The 21,721-nt window shown below is 34.2% G+C and overlaps 1 protein-coding gene across 10 annotated transcripts in view; it reads left to right on the top strand.

Annotated features, from left to right (window-relative positions):
- Positions 1-21,721, top strand: part of CAMSAP2 (calmodulin regulated spectrin associated protein family member 2) — a 92,521-nt gene that overhangs the window by 16,500 nt on the left and 54,300 nt on the right. For all 10 annotated transcript variants that reach the window (XM_079106054.1, XM_079106062.1, XM_079106053.1 and 7 more), the window contains exon 2: positions 3,413-3,672. In XM_079106054.1, the coding sequence (XP_078962180.1) occupies positions 3,413-3,672 (260 nt within the window). The remainder of the gene's footprint in view (positions 1-3,412; positions 3,673-21,721) is intronic.

Raw genomic sequence — 21,721 nt, 5'->3', positions numbered from 1 at the left:
GGGATTATAATAGTAGGTAGTGTATTTGTGGAATGTGGGGAAACTAGAACTCAGAACAGTTAATAACTGCACTTAAGATGTCATACAAGTAAGCGGTAGAATTTGGACTCTACCAGTCTTTTAAAAATCAAGCCCCTACTTTTTCAAACTCCAAAACTTCCCCAAATTTGGACTGAATGTAAGTAGTGAATGTAAGTTAACTGAACAAAGGTTTTGAGAGGGAATGCTGTTAGAGAAGTGAAGATGGCCCAGGAGAAATTATTTTTCAAAGCAGGTACAGGATTAAATTATGGTTATTAGCACAGAATCAGGAAGTTACTTGAGGAGAAATTTGAAATTTGGGAGTTCCTATAGGAAAAGGCTACTGACAAGAATTTTTTAAAAATAGCATTTTCATTAATTTGTCTAAAATTTACTGAGCACTTACCATGAACTAGACAACGTTAGTGCTGAGCTCCGTAACTTAGATACATTACATGGTCCTTGCCCTTTGGTCATGGTTGAGAGTATTTTTTAGTACAGCGTCAGAAGTAGGTTCATGGTTGTTTTTGTTTGTTTGCCATTTTGTAAAAAAAAAAAAAAAAAAAAAATTGTAACTTTCTTTGATTATCGGTGCTGAGTTTCTTTTCATGTTTTTGACCATTTTTTATGTTTTTCAGTTAATTTCAAGTTCAGTGTCTATGGTTTCCTTTCAGTTGGAGTTGTTTTGTTTGTTTGTTTGTTTGTTTTGGAAATTTACAAGTTCTGTTAGTAATTGTTTTAGAAACAGTCTCCGTGCGTTAGTGTGAGAGTATTTCTTTCTTTTCTTTTTCTTTCTTTCATGGTACTGGGAATTGAAAACAAGTGCTTTAACGCTCAGCTACATTCCCAGCCCTTTTTATTTTTTATTTTGAGACAGGGTCTTTCTAAGTTGTACTGACCTTAAACTTGGGATCCTCCTGCTTCAGCTTCCCTAGTAACTGGGGTTATAGGTGTGCACCACTGCTCCTGGCTAGTGTGATGATGTTTCCAAAGTGCATTCCCTCTACCTCTTCACCCTTCGTTGTTTTAAAGAAATCTGTACTACTTTCTGGAATATGGATGCAACTGGTACTTAACTCAGCTTTATAGAAAATTGTCTTTAGCAATACTGTCTCTACTCCCTTTACCTGACCTCAAGCATTTCAAGTGAATGTTAATTTCAAAACTGGGATCTAATAAGAATTTATAACAACATGATTAGGATAGTTTCTGCATAAGTCCTGGTATACAAGAAAAACTTGTTTCTTTTCTTTGCAGTTTTAGCAGTGATATTTCACACAGCTATTCCATAGTTATTAATTTCTTAATCTTTTTGTTCTAGAAGAGAGTAAAACCTCTTACCTTTGTTTTTGTGTATTTATTTTCTAGTATACTGTTTCAGTTCATTTTTTTTAAATGTGATGCGGCTCCAATTTGTTTTTTAAAAATAAGTATTGATGAAATGATATTTTGAAAGTCTTAAGCACATCTAGTTCTTGAAGACTTGTTTTTGAAGTGACCTATTTGTAATATTTAATACAGAATTTTGCTTTCTTTTGGAGGTTGAAAAATGTTTTTATCATATTCTTGAAACTGATTTTTCTGTGGATCCTTTTCCTTTTTCTTGCATTGGGGGCTTTTAAAAATGTGTGCTTTTATAACTTAAGTTTGTAGGTATGCCTTAATAGAATGAAAACAGTCTCTGTGCTTTCCATCTTCCACCTTCCATCCTTGTGATATTGCATGCCATTGTTATTTTTGAGTCTGTTTAGCTAGATGGTTTAGAACTAGAATTCTGCATTTACTAACTGTGTGCCTTTGGGCAAGATAACCTTTCTTGAGTTTCTTATCTGTCAAATGGGGGGGTAAAAGGGTTGTTTAGGATTAAATGACAGAATTCATGTTTAGGACAGTGCCCACATACGGAAGATCCTATTTAAGTACAAGTATGTATTTCTATTATTTGTTTATTTTTATCTGACTTGCCCATTTCACCAAAATGTTATAAAGATCATGTTTAAAAATAGATATGAAAGCAATAAGTGAGTAAATGTTAGGTGGGTTTATAGATATGATAGATAAAATTTATAATCCTGATAATAATCACTCAGTTTTCTTTGTACAAATAATGTTTAGCTATCAGCTCATCTATATTAATAATTTTCTATTGGTATAGGAAATAAAATCCATTATTTATGCATTTTATAATAGCTTAAATAATTTCCCTTTTATGGTTGTTCTACTCAATAGCTTCTATATAGTTCCTTTAATACTAAAATTTAAGTGAGTTCCAACACTGTATTCTTTATTTCACAGTATAGAGGCAAGTAGTTTAAGTTTAAAGCTGGCTTACTACTGGGTAATGCAGTTATGAAGGGAGAAAAGTGTTTTCAATTATTAAGCAAGGATATTTTTAGATGTCTCCAAAATCCCAAGTTAATACATTCACCCTGACTTCTTTGTTGAGTCCTATATATCCTGCTGCTTATTGCATATTTTCACTTGGATATTTTTGCTATCATTTCAAACTCAGATGTCTAAAATTGAGTGTATGGTCTTGCTTCCAGAATTGGCTCTGCCTCTAATTTTTTTTCTATTCATGTCATCACTGTTTCCCTGACAATCCATGCTTGATTATCTTTGATTTCCATCTTGACCTCTGGCTCTGCTTTATTCCTGGATCCTTTTTGTTTGCCTTTAGCAATCTCTTCTGTCCTTCACTTCCCAGTTTTACTACTGTCTTCAAACTTTATTTCCTTATCCTTACTAAATAATATTTTTCTGTCTCTTTTTTATAGCCTTCAGGATTGAGGACCAGATTTGAAACAGGGAATCTTTCCTAAACAATACCTATAACTTCCCCTCAATAACTTTATTAGGCTAATCAAGAAGGAAGAGAGACACCTAAGGCCTTGAGGCAGAGGGACAGAATAAGTTAATCTCTGTTCTGCAACTCTGTAGCCGTAAAGCTTTGGGCAAAGGATTTTATCCTTTCAGGCAGCAAGGCCTAGCAGTCTCTTGAAGTAGTTGTTGTGGTGCATTTCCTGGTTGACTACTTGCATGTGTGGTTATTCACTGAAATTAGTTTTTAGGAATCTCATAGTTCATTCTGTGTTTCTGACTGTGCATGTGGGAATCAGTCCCTAGAGCCACTAGACTCAGAAAACTCCTTGTTTGCTTACTAGTCTGTTTCTGGAATATTCTTAGAATAGTATCTTCCATAAAGGAAATTCATGTGTTTCTTTATTTTAGATTATATGCCACAGGCTAAATAACTACCTTTTCAGTTAAAGAGATATTATTATTTTAGAGGGAATCTTAAGATCTGTGAGATGAGTAATAATTACTAAATATATTTTGTGTTTCTCTTATAAAAATCTTGTAAGAAATTTTCCCCCCTTAATCTTTATAGAAAATGTGCCAGAGGAACTTCGAGAACCATTTTACACAGATCAGTATGACCAGGAACACATCAAACCACCTGTTGTTAATTTGCTTCTGTCAGCTGAACTGTACTGTCGTGCTGGAAGTCTCATTCTCAAGAGCGACGCTGCAAAACCCCTTTTGGGCCATGATGCTGTAATCCAGGCTTTAGCACAGAAAGGTCTTTATGTCACTGACCAGGAAAAATTGGTAACTGAACGAGATCTCCACAAGAAACCCATACAGATGGTAAGTCTTTGTATGCTCGAGATTATTTTAAGTTTGAAGTGCATACTATTGAATATGGATTGTATAGTGGGAAATAGGTTTTACCATTTGATTATCATTTCTGCCTAGAGTTTAAAAATTATATCCTTTTTTTTGGTAAACCTTGTTTCTAAGCGAAGGAGGATTTTAACAAACTATTTTGGAATATTTGGTGCTATATAATATCTGGAAGAAAATTATGTAATTCCAGCTTCTTTAAAGTAATTTTAAAAAAATGTGTTTTGTATCATAAAGACTAGCTAGAGGAGATGTAAAATGCATCCTTGACTTTATTTTCATTAGAATTTGAAATTTGTAAGTGTTCACTTATGTGTTTGAATAAATGGTAAATTTCTGCATGTTAGACATTTTAGTTTATTTAACAACCCATGAACTCATTCTTGTAGAAAATACTTGCAGAAGGATTCTACTCGGGCCTGGGACCAGCATGCAGGAACTGTCATGAATAGTCCCTGGAGACATTAATCCAAATGTTTAAGTTCATTGTATGCTATTTAGACCATTCAACGTAGGTTTCACAAAACACAGTTATCATTAAGGATGCTGTTGGAACAGTGGTTTTGCAGCTTGATTAAATCATATTGTTTTATGTAAGTGTAGTTTTGTGTAGGAAGAAAGTTGAGAGTATACATAGAAGACGATATTATGAAATTGTGAAATTTAAGATGGTGAACAAAATTAGTTAACCAAATCTACTTCTAAATGAAGTGATGACCTTTGCTTTCTGACTGTTTTTCCTTCTTTTAAAAACCTATTGTAATACTTATAAGAAATGAAGAATAGTATTCATGAAGAATTTCATGAATAATTTAGTTAATGGAAATTAGTTACAGATTTATAATAGAATTAGTAAGGATAACTGAGGATGTTGATCTATTTATTGTCAGATATGAGATTTTCAACTTTCATTGGAGGCTCCAAATTTACCTATAGTTACCCTCTGACTTTTGTATACCTATTTTGTGTGTGTGCACATATATATATGTATAAAAGGGGCAAGCAAAATTTAAATTAGATATTGAATACCACACCATCTGTATGTGACATTTAGCTCTTCCAGAATCATTCACTGGTTGAATGCTCCCACCAGTTACTTCCACTTTTTTGGTTTAAAGGCCAGGTGGATAGCACATTAATGACTTTGAGTAGTAGTAGTTTCTCATTCAGGTACAGATAAGCATTAGATAACCTAGTTGTCTTTAAAGTAGGTTATCTATTTTAGATCTTCTTTAATAAGAATGAAACAACATACTTTCTGTATTTTTTTTCTGGTGCAGTTTCTGTGTGTGAAGTATGAAGGTACTTGTAGAATTAATTTGTAGATAATGGATTGGATAGACAGCTAATTGCATTATTTAGATTTCTTTCACACTATACTGATACTGCTGATAACTTTGAATACATTTAGATAATATTTGAAGAACGTTATTTAAATACAGAATTTCCCTGTTTTTCTGGTTCTAACTTTTACTTTGGGTTGATAGAACTTGAAAACATGATACTTGACTACCTCATTTTAACATTTTCCATTGAAACATTTACTGATCTGTATTTTAATTGTATACTTTCATTTTCAGTTACAATTTAAAGTTTTCCTATTGCTATGACATTTGGGTTGATACTGTAGTATTATTGATACCCTTTTCTTAAATCCTGTGTGATAAAATTTCTCAGATTACTAAGGAAAAATTTGTACCTTAGATACTGAGTTTTTTAAAAGAGTTTTCGCTTTTGGGAAGTATCATGGAAGACAGTGTCTTTAATATGCACCGAATATATTGACCCTGTCACCTACCACTTTTTATCTGTAAATTGTCTTAGTAATTTTGACATTGTTTCATTTCTGTGTTCTGCTTCACAGCCTTTTGGGAGGAAAATGTATGATGGAAAAGTATCATCCTGATTTTTTTTTGTTTTAAGAAAGTGTTAGTACTACTACTTTTTGATCAGTCAGTATAAAACTTCCAAGTGAAATCATGTATTTTAAGACATTTTTAAGACATATTTTAAGACTTTTTTTATTATTTATTTTTGGTGGTACCAGAGATTGAACCAGGGAGTGTTTTACCATTGAGCTACATCTCCAGCCCTCTCTACTTTTTGTTTTGCGACGGGACCTCACTAGGTTGCCCAGACTGCTCTTGAACTTGTCTGCTGCCTGTTTCCCAAGTTGCTGGGATTACAGGCATGTACCACTGCACCTGGCTAAGAGTGATTTTTAGATGAATATATGCCAGACTGTTAACTTTGGTTTCTTGTGGAATTAATATGGAATTGGAGGGATAAAGGGAAACACCCATTTTTTATTTGCTGTTTTTCTATTGTTAACTTTTTTGAATTATTAACATTTTTATATAATTATATTATTTTAAAACTTGTAGAAAAGAAACTTTAATTCAAATAGAATTAATGATACTTTAAATGATATTTAAAGTGTCTTATATGCATACTAAATATTACTGATAGTTATATTTTTAAAGATAAATGGGTATCCTGCTATTAACTTTTAAGCAAACATAGGAAATGAGAGGAAACATTGAAGAATTCCTTAAATGGTTGAACTCAAGGATCTCATAAATAACTTTCTGAAGCTTTAAGATATCTTTTCCATGGTACATTATAGTAACTGATCTTTAAAAAGTAAAGAGGTATGACTTAGGCAAATTTGACTAGTAAGTAGTTAGTAAAGACTAACAACTTTAGGGTGGGATGGAGAGAATTTTTTTTTAAAGATAAATTTTTAAGAGTACAGCTTTAAAATATTTTAGACAGTAATTGATTTAGAGAACTATAGCTTTTAAACTGTCTTCTATATTTATATTACTGGAAAAAGTATCTTCAGACTTGTGTTTTAAAGGCAATTTTTATTATTTTATTTCAGCACATAAGCATTATCTCTGTAAGGTTGCTAGAAGGAATTGTAAATGTAATCTGCCAAATGAGTAATACAAATATGTGAGTAAAGAACAAATGTAAACAATGTGTAGTTAGTCTATGGTATCCCAGGGTTCCACATCAGTGGATTAAACCAACCAGGAATCAAAGATATTAGGAAGTAAAAAATTGTGTCTGTACTGAATATGTACAGACTTTTTTATTATTTCCTAAACAATACAACTATTTACATCATTTACATTGTATAAGGTATAAATAACCTAGAGTAGATTTAAAGTAAGGAGGATATGTGTTACACGCAAAGACTACACCATTTTATATTAAGGGACTTGAACCTCCAGATTTTAATATCTATGAGGGGTCCTGAAACAATCCCCCAGGATAGAAAGTGGTAACTCTACAGTTCCAGTGTTTAAAAGCACACAGTTGTGAGAATTAACAGGAATGTATGCTTCAGAAACTTACAGTACTTGCTCTGTAACCTTAGTTATGTTCTCAAAGCCTCAGGTTTTTTCATCGATAGAACAAAGATGTACTTTCCTCTCAAATTTGTTCTAAGAATTAAATGAGGTAGTGTGTAAAGTGTAAGCACACTGCCTGGCACATGGCACACTAAATAAAAAGACCTTACCAGATAGTCTGATAAGTGAACAAGTAAACAAATATATGCAAATCATAAAGATCTAAGAATTAATAGGATGGTCATAATTTAGGCTGACAGTAAATTTCGTTGATAAAGTGTTTTTGCCAAGTTTTGTTTAGTACAAAAAAAAAAAAAATAACGGGGAAAAAAAACAATAACAGGGACAAGGGAGAGAAACAAATAGTGTGATAATTTATTTCATGATCCTGTAACCCACAAAAAAGTAAAAATCCTTAATTTGAATTCAGTTTTTCATAATCTAACCTCAAATATTTTTTGGCCTCATGTCACATTTATACATCTATTTCACATTTGGTTTAATTTGCTACAAGTCTTTCAATTTTCATGTCATCCTAGATTACAGTATTTACTCTGATGATTTGATAACATGATTTTGGCCAAAACATACCTTTGGTTGAAAAAACATCCATTTGTGATTTTAATGGACTTTAACTTTTCCTTTGGTTACTTCTTAGTCACATATTTAATGTGACTAAATAACCTTAACATAACTAAGGTTACAGAGCAAGTACTGGAAGTTTCTGAAGGCAAAATTCTCACCATCTCTGTTTTAACTATAAGTTCTATGTTCTTAACCATTAGATTGTATTTTTGTCTTAGCCTAGATAATAGGTAGGTAGGAAGTGGTGAAGTAGAAGGAAATAGAAATCATGTGCTACCTGGAAATCTGCCTGATGGTTTGTTTGCAGTAGTGGTAATTTGTCCAGGCTTTCTATTATTCCTGTTTTAAAGGTCATGCTAATTTCATTTACCTGGAAGTAATTGTAGTGGTTCAGTAGGATGAGGGTGTAGAAGGTGAAGCAGAGTAAGTAGAGCCTGGATAAACCTGAGTTTCATGATAGTTAAGAGTGTATAAAGTGGCTGAGCCCAGTGGTGCACGTGTGTAATTCCAGCAGCTCAGAAGGCTGAGACAGGAGGACTGAGAGTTCTAACCTAGCCTCAGCAAATTGAGGTGCTAAGCAACTCAGTTGAGACCCTGTCTCTAAATAAAGTACAAAATAGGGCTGGAGATGTGGCCCTGTGTTTGAGTGCCTCTGAGTTCAATCCTGGGTGCCCCCCACCCCCCAGAAAAGAACATATAAGGTGATCCTCTGGTTACCATCATTTTTATTAACACATGATTGATACTGAGAACAAAGACATATTAGAAGCACTGTGTTGTCCTTTTCTTCCTTCCTTTCTTTCTGCCTGTTTTCCCTCTCTGTCCTCCTTTCTTTCCTACCCCTTTTTTTTATTCCTTTCTCTCTCTTCTCTCCCTTTCCTTTCCTTCCCTCCTTTCTCTCCTTCCTGCCTCACTACATATTGGTCTGTTTGGCAGCTGTTCTTATGGATTTCCACGATGCCACCATCTATTGGAATTCAGTATAATTTACTCATGTGGAGGCTTTAAAAAAAATCTTTTTCCTGTATAAGACAATTAAAAATTTCACTTTAGAGAACAAGGATTATAGAAATGTATTATTAAAGTTGAGACATTAATTGCTTGTTATTCTTGTATAAGAATTCTTGCCTTTTAAATTTATGAGCAGAACTTGTCTTTGAAAAATTATTTTTAATTCTCATAGCTATTGTTAAACATGGTTTTTTCTTTATGTGCAGTATTTTCCACTCATTTTATGCCTACTTTGGGTTCCATTTTTTTTTTTTTTTTAATTTTAGTTGTAGATGGACCCGATACCTTTATTTTATTTATTTATTTTTTATGTGTGCTGAGGATCTTGAACCCAGTGCCTCACATATGTTAGGCAGGTGCTTAATCACTGAGCTACAAACTCAGCCCCACCCATTATTTTTTAGTAGCATATTATATACACCTCTGTACACATTTGGATTATCTTTTGATATCTTACAACCATGCTTGTTATGTTAGAGTCACTGTTTATTTGTAATCATTTATTTGGAACTCTTAAGTTTATTGTCAAGTAGAAATAACTTGATAAGTGGTGCTTACTTTACCAATCTCACAAAAATCTTTTATTCTTATAAAACTGAATTCAGTAATACCATTTATTAATTTGGTTTATTTAAGAATCTTCTGTAATATACATGATTTTTAAAAGTTCTTGTCCTTCAGTGTCTTAATTTCTAGTGGGGGTTGTACAAAACTAACCAAATTTTAATACATATATTTTAGGAGTATAGAGGCACCAAATTCAGTCTTTTTTTTTTTTTTTTTTTTTTCCTTTTTATACCAGGGATTGAACCCAGGGTGCTGAGCCACATCCCCAACCCTTTTGATTTTTTATTTAAAGACAAGGCCTCATCAAGTTGCTTAGGGCCTTACTAAGTTGCTGAGGCTGACCTTGAACTTGCAATCCTCCTGCTTTAGCCTCCTGAATTGCTGGGATTACAGGTGTGAGCCACTGCACCCAGCTCGGTCATACTCTTAAGCCAAGTTTTGAAGGATGTGAAGGAATTTCAAGTAGGGAAGGGAAGACTGTGCTGTAAGATATTGAATATGGGAGTAAATGGGAATCTTAAGAGGAGTAAAAGAGCCTGGCACAGAAGGAAAAGCAAGGGCTTTACCTGTAGCTTTAGATGAGGTGCATACTGCTCTCAGCAGAGCCATAATATTACATGATAGATGGAGACAGGGCCTCTATGATCTTTTATGCTGTGATAGATGTGTATGTTGTCCTGGAAATGATAGGGGACTGCATAGTATAGGGTTTAAACCCTACAGAGAGGCTGTCATCACATTTGTGCTCCAGAGAGTTACTCTCGTTTTACTGTGTGTTACTGTGAAAGATATCACTCTTGAGGCTGATGAAATAGCCTAGAGCCTGAATTAAGATAGTGGCTGGAGAGATGTGGAAGTTGGGTTGAGTGGGAAAGGCATTTTTAAGGTAGGTAGAATAGAGATGACTTTTTGACTCATTAGAGTTGGGAGATGAAGAAGAAATCCTAGAACAGGACTGGCAAAAAAGATTTTATCCCTTATGCCAACTCTAATGAATTAAGTGGTAGTTAACTACTAGAAGCTAAAAGGAACAAGCTCTTTGGTTTTCACTATCTGGGATCCTTAGGGTCTGGATGTTCACCACCTGTCCTCTATTGCTTTTGATACTTTGTATCCCTGATATTTTAACTTACTTTAGGTAAGAGACAAAACAAGTAATGAATTAGCTTTATAGATTTAAAATCTTGAGCTAATATCCTCCCTCCCCTTTCTCCTTTTTTTCTTTTTCCTTATGAGTTGATGTTCTTTTTTATTGGTACAGGGAATTGAACCCAGGGGTGCTTTACCACTGAGCTACATCCTCAGCTTGTTTTCAGACAGGGTCTTGCAAAGTTGCTTAGGGCCTCAGTAAGTTGCTGTGGGTGGCCTTGAACTTGCCATTCTCCTGCCTCAGAGTTCCTGAGATTGCAGGCGTGTACCACTACTCCCAACTTGAGGTGATATTTTTTGTGTGTGTGTGGTATGCTAAAAGATTATAAATTTATTTGAACCCAGTTCTTGGAAAACCTTAACTAGTCAGATGTTAATATCTAAGATAATATATTCTTAATGTGCATACATTTAATGAATCTTGAAGTTCTTATCAGCTTGGATATTCTGGTTTCTGTATCAGCACAAACTCAATAAACTCTGAAACACAATATGGAAAGACCATGTTCTGTGGCTGCACCATCCATATCACTAGCTACCAACATTGTGGATATTTAAAGTTAAATTCACTAAAATTAAATAAAATTTTAAAATTCAGTTCCTCAGTCACATTACCCACATTTCAGGTGCTTATTAGCTATGTGTGACCAGTAGCTACAGTTTTGGGTACCAAAATAAAGAGCATTCTCATCACCAACTTGAGCTGATATATTTTTTTTAGTCTTGAGGATTGAACCCTGAGCCACATCCCCATCCCCTCCTTTTTAAACATTTATTTATTTATTTATTTATTTATTTATTTGGACAGTGATAAATATTTAAAAATTTTATTTTCATGCATGTACATAGAGTAATAATGTCTATCTCAATCTACTGTCCTTCCCATTCCTACTGATCTTACCCCTCCCCTCACTCCCCTCTGTACAATCTAAAGTTCCTTCATTCTTCCTTGCCTACCCCCGACAATGGATCAGCATCCACTTATCAGAGAAAACAGTTGACCTTTAGTTTTTTGGGATTGGCTTATTTCACTTAGCATGATATTCTCCAGTTCCATCCATTTACCAGTATATGCCATAATTTCATTCTTCTTTAAGGTTGAGTAATAGTCCATTGTGTATATGTACCACATTTTCTTTATCCATTCATCTGTTGAAGGGTATCTAGGTTGGTTTCATAGTTTTGCTATCATGAATTGAGCTGCTATAAACATTGATGTGACTGCATCACTATAGTATATGATTTTAAGTCCTTTGGGTGTAAACTGAGGAGTAGGATAGCTGGATCAAGTGGTGATTCCATTCCAGGTTTTCTTAGGAATCTCCACACCGCTTTTATATTTTATTTAGAGACAGGGTCTGGCTGAGTTGCTCAGTGCCTTGTTAATATGCTCAGGCTGGCTTTGAACCTAGAATCCTCCTGCCTCAGCTTCCTGAGTTGCTGGAATTATAGGCATGCACCACTGTGCCCAGCTTTTTAGAGCTGAAACTCTTAAACCTCTTATTTTTAATGAGAAAGATACAGGCTTCTCTCTCAAGTGTCATCCAAAGTTTCTCCTTTTTAGTATCAGTTATAAAAGATTGAGTTGTATATAAGTGAAGGTGGGTTTTTGTGTATTCAGAGAAATGAAATAAGAATGAAATGCGGGGCTGGGGAGATAGTCAGTCGAGTGCTTGCTTTGTAAGCACAAGGCCCTGGGTTCGATCCCCAGCACCCAAAAAAAAACCAAAAAACAAAAGAATGAAATGCATTTTGGTAGACTGTTTTTTTTAGTTTATCATGTTATGTATTTACCATGAAGATTTATGGACATTCATGCATTTGATAGATACTTAATCAGCTCTGATGTTTGCCCTGGGCTAGATATTAGTGACCAGGTAGATGACCTCGGCCCTATAGATGATCTTGAAAGAAGTGAAGTGAGTGGGGGATGTGGGTTGAAAGAGATGAAGTAGAGAATGGGCCAGGAATGAAGGTACAGAACTGTGGTGATAAAGTGTGAGGAAAATTTAAGGTACTTTACAGACATTAATTATTAATGCAGCATGTGATATAGGTGAATCATCGCTATATTATAGGTGAGAAAAATGGATCTGTAATTCACTCCACAAGGTAAGCTAATTTGCCCATAGCCAAACAGTAGTAAATGATGATGCTAGGATTTGAACTTGTATTGTCCCCCTTATACCATATGACCTTCCAGAAAAATGAAAAAAGAACCCACAAACAAATATCTTTCCCCAGCTTAGTAGCAGTTTCTGTAATGCTTAGTAACTTATAAAATGTTTATAAATTATTATTTGGTAACAGTCGAAGAAGACAAATAGGGCAGTTATTACCGTCTGCTTTTACAAGTAAGGAAACATTATGGATGAATGGATTTAATAGTTACTTAGTTGGTTCCTTTTGAAGAGGTGTAGAAAGAAGAAATCAAGGTTCGTTAGTAAAAAAACACAGATAAATTTCTGACTTTTAAGTCAATGCTCGTTCTACAAATATATTGTGCTACTTTTGTTTTTCCTATAATGCAGATTATACCCTGCATTGATTCTGGGGAAACCAGGAGAGAATATCAGTATGAAGTAGAAGATCTAACAATGAAAGAATGTGTAGCAATGAAGGGTAGTATGATCAGATAGGTGCAGGGTAGGAATCCTAAGAATGGGAATAGGAGAGAGATAAAGGAATTATTTTGGTCACCAAAGGCACTCTTTTCTTATAAAGAAAATAGGTCTCATTTAATGACCACTAACATAAAAATGTACAGCTTTACAAAAATAGAGTGATTCATTTTGCAAAGTGAACAGAGGGAGAATCACAGCACAGAGATAAATGGTGGTTGGAACCACACTACTTTATAAAGACAGTGCCCTTGGGAAAAGCCTGTGAACTTCTGCTGCTGGGGTCTGATAAGCTGCTTGGTTTCTGTGCTTCCTGGATTTGGTGTTTCAACTCTTGCCTAGCTTCTGTGAACTACTTCATTATCCTCTCAGTAAGTCTCACTTATTGCTTAAGTTAACAGAACTAATTCAAAAGTTGGTTTCTGTTGTTTGCTATTTAAAGAAATGTAGCTAAACATTAAATAAACAAGATCTATCCATTGATCTTTTCCCCCCTTTAAGGATATAGAAGTATGGTTTTAGAGCCAAAAGAGATCCTAGCAATCATCTGGTCTTGTGTCTTGAAATTCTTTTGACTGTAACCTATAGTTAGTTATGAGTACATTTACGGTAAGATCTACACCTGGTTTATCCAGTTTCATATTACAGAAGCAAAAGTACTTAATGTAACTTGATTTTTTTTTCTATTCTATTTGGGAAAAAATGTGACTTGTCATCAACTAAATTGACTTTTTATACATGATCCATGTTTATAAACCCACATTTTAAAAATAATTTGTTTTATTTTTTAGAGGACAGTGGTAAAATGACAGTGTTGGTTTTAGAAACTTATCATACCTATGTTTTTCTTTAAAAAATGTATTTTCATACACAGCTTCTATTTAAAAAAGTACTATAGGACTAGAGTTTGTCTGTGAACTTGCTTCCTTAAGATTTATCTAATCTCTGTGGTATACAGCTGCCAGGTTAAGTATTCTAAAATGTCTCTCTCTCTCTCTCTCTTTTTTTTTTCTTCCCGGTGCTGGGAATTGAACACAGGGCTTTGTGCTTGCAAGGCACTCTACCAACTGAACTATATCCCTAGCCCCTAAAATATCACTTGCTTATCTATCTTATTTTCCAATCAAAAACTTATTTGACTTAAAATGCAAGATACAATATGGTTTCAGGTGCATATCCTTTTAAATTTGTCCCATTTTCCAAGTTAGGGACCCTAAAATATGAGAGAATTTGCTGCACTTTATGCAATAGATAATTCAGTTCTGAATAATAAAAATTTTACATTTTTTATTTTTAGTTTCATGTTCATAGAGAACATTTAAAGTAGCAAAAACTAAGGTATTTACAAGTAGTCTGATATTATAGACCTGCCAGCAATAATTTCTTTTTACCCAAATAAATCAGATGGGAGGGAAAGACTTATTGTTAGTCTGCTGAATTGTTATCATTGTTGTGCCAGCAATAATTTTTGGTGATTACTGAAAACAAATTCAGTATGTATTAACTAGCTATTCTGCAATGTATACATATATTGAGATATTACACGTTACCTCATTAGTTGTATAATTTGTTTTTATGTATCAGTCAAAATTAGTTTTTAAAAGTAAAGTGGAAAACATTTAAAAAACTACATAGTAAATGGGACTTTTAATTTTTTTAAGAGAAAAAGGATACCTGTGGCCTAAACCCAAAGGACTTAAAATCAGCATACTACAGAGATATAGCCACATCAATGTTCATAGCTGCTCAATTCACCATAGCCAGATTGTGGAACCAACCTAGATGCCCTTCAGTTGATGAATGGATAAAGAAACTGTGGCATATATATACAATGGAATATTACTCCACCATGAAGAATGATAAATTATGGCATTTGCAGGCAAATGGATGAAATTGGAGGATATCATGCTAAGTGAGATAAGCCAATCTCAAAAAACTAAAGGACAAATGATCTCGCTCATAAGAGGATGCGGTCATATAATGGGGGGTAGGAGGGGTTAGCGTTAGGGTTAGGTTTAGGGTTAGGGATAAGGAGGGTGGTAAGAATGGAGGAAGGAAGGACTGTATAGAGGGAAAAGAGGGATGGGAGGGGTGGGGGGGAAAGGGGAAAAAAAATAACAGAATGAATCAAACAACATTGCCCTATGTAAATTTATGATTTTTAATAAAAAAAAAAGGATACCTGTATATTCAATGTGGGTTTCTAATTAAATGGTACATTAGCTCTAGTGTCCAGGACCTATTGTTCTGGATTAATGATGTTTTTACGTTTAGATATCTATCTCCATTCCTCCATATCCCCCCCCCCCCAAACATACACACACACACACACAATTAGAACATAGATATTTTAACAGTGTAGTGTAAGGACATGTTTTTCTAATTTGCAAAATTACAATTCAGTTCTGTAGAACAGTAGATAGTCATAGCTATGCACACCCCTCAGTCTGTTGAAAACTTTGATCTCCCATTCAACCCCCATAATACTGACCCATTTTTATAGTTTAGCAGAATCTAGCAGTTTAGCAAATTGTTTTTCATTAATGTCCATAAGGTTATTTAATAAAATAGATGATCATTAAAAATAAACTTTAAAAACTTCCATTTGGATGCTTGCTTGTAGTCAGACACGGTAATTTAAAAAAATCTTTGCTCCGGTTTCTTCTGAACCTCTATACTGTTATATGATTGAATAGAATGTTACAGTGAACTATGTTACAAAGTGAGCTGTTTCAAAGCTGTCCCAAGGGCCTGTCTTTTCAGGAAGTTCTTTTGTTGTTAATAGCAGAGATATGAGACTACTGATTATTGTTTTCCTGAAGCTAAAAATGTTAGTTTGTGGTAAATAAACAAGTAACAAAAAAATGTAACTTTAGAGAATGGTGAGAACTATGAAAAAATAAAAGCAGGATAATATGACAGAATGATCCGAAGGAATTGTGTGCTTTTTATTGGAGTGGTTAGGGGCAGCCTTACACAAAAGAATATATTTGAGCAGAGGTCTGAAACATGATAGGGAGCCTGTTAGACAAAGATTACTGACAGAGGGAATACATACAAAGCCTGAAATTGGTAGATATTTCAGAAAATAAATAAATATGTGGATGATAAAGGTCCTGCAGAGGATTTCCCAGAGGGAACATTTTCAGGAATTTGAAATTTTAGAGCCACATTTATTTACCATATAAGTTTTATGATATGAAGTTCTTAACTCATTCAGTGAGATCACTAGTAAACAATTAAACAAATGATGACAATTTCAGAAAATGGTAAAATGCTTTGAAGAAAATAAATGGGGAAGAAGCTGTAAAAAAATGGAACATGCTATTTTTGTGAAAAGTGATCAGGGAAGACCTGTCTAGAGAATGGACATTTGCACTAAGATCTAAATACTAAGTAACTACAACCAGCATGTGGTGATCTGGGAAAAGAACATTCTAGGGAGAAGAAACAGTCCTGATACAGGAGTGAGTTTGGTTTGTTTCAGGAACTGATAAAAGGCTACCCAGGTTGGTGATGAATGTAGCCAAAGCAAGTAGAATCCCATAGGCTGTGTGTGACAAGATGTTCACATTTTATTCAGTGTACAAGGAAGTCACTGGAGGATTTAAAACAGGGCAGTGTGATAGATTGGATTTACTTTTAGAAAAACTTCTTCAGGTTGCTTTGTACACAGTGGTTATGGGGGTTGGGGTCAGGCTAGGAATCAGGAATTATATTTCAGGCATATTAAGTTTGATGTACCTTCTATATATCAAATAATCTGTTGGATATATGAGTCTGAAGTTTAGAAGTCCTGTGTAGACTTAAATTTGGTAGTCATTAGCCCATGAGACTGAATGAAAACACATAGGGAGAGAATATGAAGAATCATTGAATGCCTTTATCATAATTACAATAGAAAAATTTCCTTTGTCATAAATGTATTTTAATATAATAAAATTATAGTTAAAATAGTTTAGTAATAATTAGATGACAGGTATATAATTTTGCTAAGAACAGAGCACTGTATCAATATCAAATCACTGTCCCTTTGATAGTGAAGCCGGTAGTCACCATGACTAATAATCCAGATAAGGGCATTCAAAAACTTCTTTGATCAGAAAGCTTGCCAGGCTTATTCTTTGGGAGCCTAGGGGAACAGTTGTAGGTGAAAATGACACCCCCAACAAAACATGGGCCCCAATCTGTGACTTGGAGTCTATTTCTTATTAGTATTTCTTTTGAGATGGGGTGTTAGAAAAGAAAAGAAAAAGTATTTCCTTCCATTGAGCCAACTTTCTAATATAAAAAAGGAGCTAAATTTTTGGTTTTTGATTGTATGAGAGAACTACTTTAGAAAGCCACTTAAAATTAAGCAGAAGAAACTTGGTGGAACATCTTGAGTAATAATCTGAAAAGAAAGGAGATACTGTATTTATCTCTACTGCATTACACCGAAAAGTACTAAACAACTTTTGTTTTTTTTTTTAGAACAGTGACTCCTGAAAGTCACTGTTAAAAAAGGTAGGTGCCTATACATTTCACCTTACTTCTCTAATAATGGAACCAAGGTGAAATTCCTCATAGAAAAAAAAAGTGTATTTTACAGCTGTTTCATCCAGCCAAAGCTAACAGTATGCTTTTCGTGTAGAATAAACTCCCTAAAGACATGACTATACTTGTCATGTTTGTTGTTTTATTCTCAGTGCCTGGCTGACAAGATGCTGAAGCAGTGACCAAATAAGAGCTGCTAATGCATATTTAAATTTAAGAATTAAATATAAAGTTTTTCAGAATTACTACCAAGAGAGTAGTGGAGATTCCTTGTTTTCTCCCTATAGATTTGAATACAGTGAGATGTAATTATTCCTAAAATGCATATTTACTGAGCTTGAAGTATTAACTGTTCTGGAGAAAGCTTTCAGACTTCTGGTGTTTACAAGAGAATGTTAAGTGACTAGACTGTTAGTTTTCTACTTTATCGTCTCAATAAGTATGTGTCTTTTCAGGTAAAAGTGAGAAAAGAGTATAGACTTCTGGTTTCAATTAATGACCTTTTGACTTCCCTCTCATATCTAACTATATTGTTTGAAATTTAACACTTAAGGTCTGGAGATGTGGCTCAGTGGTAGAGTGTTTGTCTAGCATGTGTGAGGTCCTAGGTTCCATTCCTATTACTACAAAAATAAATAAGTAAATTTAAAAAATTTAACAATTGTTTAATATATAACACCTGCATTTTTTACCACTTTGTTTTCATAAAGTGAATCGTGTGAGATATAAATAGATCTAGTAATACCAAGTATGAATAGGAACTAAATCCAGTTATATTAGATTTTAGGTTGTTGCTCAAATTCTTTTATTATATAGTTTCATTCCACTGGATTTAGAAATCTTTTATTTATAAAAGTTAATTTTTGAGTTTTCATTACATTTGGCCAAAGGCAAGAAAAGATAAATTCCAAAGAATAGTTGGTAACCTATGGCTTCTGCCTTGATGCCTGTTGCAAGATGATGAATGGGACTGAATTGTTTGCCTCCAAAATCTGAACAAATCATTGAAGGAATTTGAAATCAACCCATCATGAGGTAGTTAGGGCTGGAGAGCCACAGGGAAGGTGCCTGGAAAGATTTTATAACCATCTTTTTATATTAATGAATATAAATCCATATCATTTTTTGAGACTGCACAACTTTCTGTGGTATGAAAATGTCATATTTTATACTTGCTTAATCCTTTATTGATGGATGTTTAGGACCTCCCCACACTAAAGGGTTTTAATCACAACAATGACATGATCAGAGTTCCATTTTTGAAGAAATAATTAGGCTGTGTAACCTGGACTAAGCAGACTGTGCATATATTGTAGTGTCCTTTACTGAAATAGGGAAAAGAGGAGAAGAAAGAATTGAAGTGGGGAAAATGACCGTGGTACAGTGCAAGGGCGTTATATTCAGTTTGGGACATTTGAGTAATACACAGAAAATACTATGGAAAACAGTTTTAAGATAAACAATTTCTAGTTTTAAGATAATTGAAGAACTGAATAGTATCATAATCTTCTTGTTTCTGTATAATATCTGTTTTCTTTGGGGATTTTTTTTTTTTCCTGGTGGCACTAGAAACTGAACCTGGGGGTGCCCTACCACTGAGCTACATTCCCAGCCCTTTTTATTTTTTTATTTTGAGACAGCATCTCAATAAGTTGCTGAGACAGGCCTGATCTTGCAATCTTCCTGAGCCTCTCATGCCACCATGTGCATGTGCCACAATGCTTGCCTTGACCCTCTCCCCATTTCGTTAGTTAATCATTTTTTGGTCTTGTATCTCAGATTAGGAAAATATTTTAGCAGTTTGTTTAATAATATAAAACATGGTGTTAGCCAGCTTTTTTTGGTATGACCAAATTACCTGAAAAGAATAATGTAGAGGGCAAAGTTTATTTTCTGTCACAGTTTCAGAGTTTCTGTCTATGGTTGGCCAAGTCCATTACTGTGGGCTGAAGATGAGGCAGAATATCATGGTGGAAGGTTGTGATGAAGGAGTACTGTTTCTGTACTCTATACAGCCAGGAGGCAGAGAGAGGCGGAAGGATGTGGTTCTCAGAGAAGATGAACCCCTCCAGTGCACAACTCCTCTAGCCATGTTCCTCCTGCTTTCAGTTACCATTCAGGTAGTTCATTCAAATTAGAATGAACTGATTTGGTTACGCTCTCATAATTTAATCATTTCATATCTGAATATTCCTATATTAATATAGGAACTTTTGAGGGATACCTCATATCCAAACCATTAAAAATATGATATTTTAAGAGTAATCTCAGATTTTTCAAATAAAAATGGAAAGTTCTATTCTTTATAAAAATTAAAATGATGAGTTTCAGAAACTCTTTGGATATTTTGACATTTTATCAAAACTATTTTTTTCAGTCTTTCTTTTGTGAAATGGTATTATTGTTTATAAATAATAGCATTACTTACTGAATTATTAATACCTACAATTAGAATTTAGGTTTAAAAATGTCAACAGTTGGACTGGGGTTGTATCTCAGTGACAGAGCACTTGCTTAGCACGCGTGAGGCAGTGGGTTTGATCCTCAGTACCACATAAAAAGAATGAATAAATAAAATAAAGGTATTATGTCTGTCTACAACTAAATTTTTTTTAAATGTCAACAGTTAATGACTTACAAATTAGTGTTTTAAAGGATTTGTGTATAAAGTGGTGTACTAAAATTATAGAGGTGATGTTTTATGTAAGCAGTTGTTGTCAGTTATTTGAAAAGTTGGTACTGATAAGGTGTTACGAGTTGAGAGGGTTTAAAAAAATTCGGTTGTCTTTTTTTTTTTTTTTTTCTTTTTTATCCCTTTACATATATTTCACCTTAGCATTCGCCAGAGGGGAAATTTGACAGTGTTACTGTGGATAGAGGCATTTCTTGAGAATTATGTCACCAGTTCAGTTTTTGCTTAATGTGGGAGAAGAAAAATGTAATGACTCTGTGGCTAACTAGCATGCAGTATAGCACAACTGGTTCATAGATTCCAACTCTTTCCAACTAAGCATATGTTTTCCTGCTAGCCGCGTATAACTCCTTACTTTCTGGTAGCTATGGGCTCTGGCCAGTGTCTACAGAGGCTATGAGGCTATGGCTGGGTAAAGTTTGCTCTCTTAGCTCCACCCCTGCAGAATGTTAATATGGGCAGTGCTTGCCAGCAAGCAGTGATTTCAAAGGACATGGGAGTCTTGTAGACATTTGATATATTGAAAGACAACTATTCCTGCTTCTTACAGTGCTGTTTGAGTATCTGCCATGACTGTGTTTAACTCTTATGAATCTCCCTGTTATTATTCAACTGCAAATTGTCTCTGTAGTTAATAAAAACCTGGTATGGCTAGTTACCAGGGGGAATATTATGACCTTCAATTTTCTCTTTTTTATACAGTGTTTGGGAAGTGAAGCCTGACTGGGTGGTATAGGCAAGTTAGGGAACAGCAGTAATTATGTCATAAGCTTGTGTGGTTCTGTGTCTTTTTCTTCTGATAAAGCTAGTGCTGTCAGGCACATTTTTCATACACACCCAACTGAAAGAAATTTGCTGACAAATTTACTTTCAGGCAATTTTTTGAGTGTTAACTGGAGCTTTTACTGATGGTTATTTTTATATGATAAAATATATTTCAGTGTATTTTATGTAACTTGTTTTTGATTTTGAGATTTGAAGCACAGCTTTTGGCATAGGACCAAATATGCCTGGAAAACCTTCAAATCTGGAAAGCTATAAAACACAAACATACTTGGAAGTGCAACATATGTGACTGGTTAAAATACGCTAGGAATGTTATATTGGTTAGCAAATGAAAGAACTTAGCTATCATTTTACATTGTTGGCATAAGGTAGCAGCAATTATGTTGAGTGGTGGTGGATAAGTCTGGGCTGCCATATATAAACTATCATAAAAATAAATCTTGCCCAGGTCACTATGGGTAGGACATTTAGAAAATACATATTCTATACTTAAATCTCGATTTGTTGGATATAATTATCTACTTTAGTGGGTTTTTCATAAACCCCATGTTTTAGGATCTTGATGGTTCTTGGGTTCTTCTTCTGCTTTCATATCTTTGATAACTCATTAGTAACTCTATCAGTTCCCTAAAGTATTAATTGATATAATGTTTGGGAGAAATATGAAAATAAATTATTACAATGAAGTTTAAGGTCTGTGATCAATT

The sequence above is a fragment of the Sciurus vulgaris genome (genome assembly GCF_902686455.1).
Source record: "Sciurus vulgaris genome assembly, chromosome: 12".
Classification (NCBI taxonomy): Eukaryota; Metazoa; Chordata; class Mammalia; order Rodentia; family Sciuridae; genus Sciurus; species Sciurus vulgaris.
The sequence above is the reverse complement of the archived record's forward strand: the minus strand, read 5'-3'. Positions and strand labels throughout refer to the sequence as shown.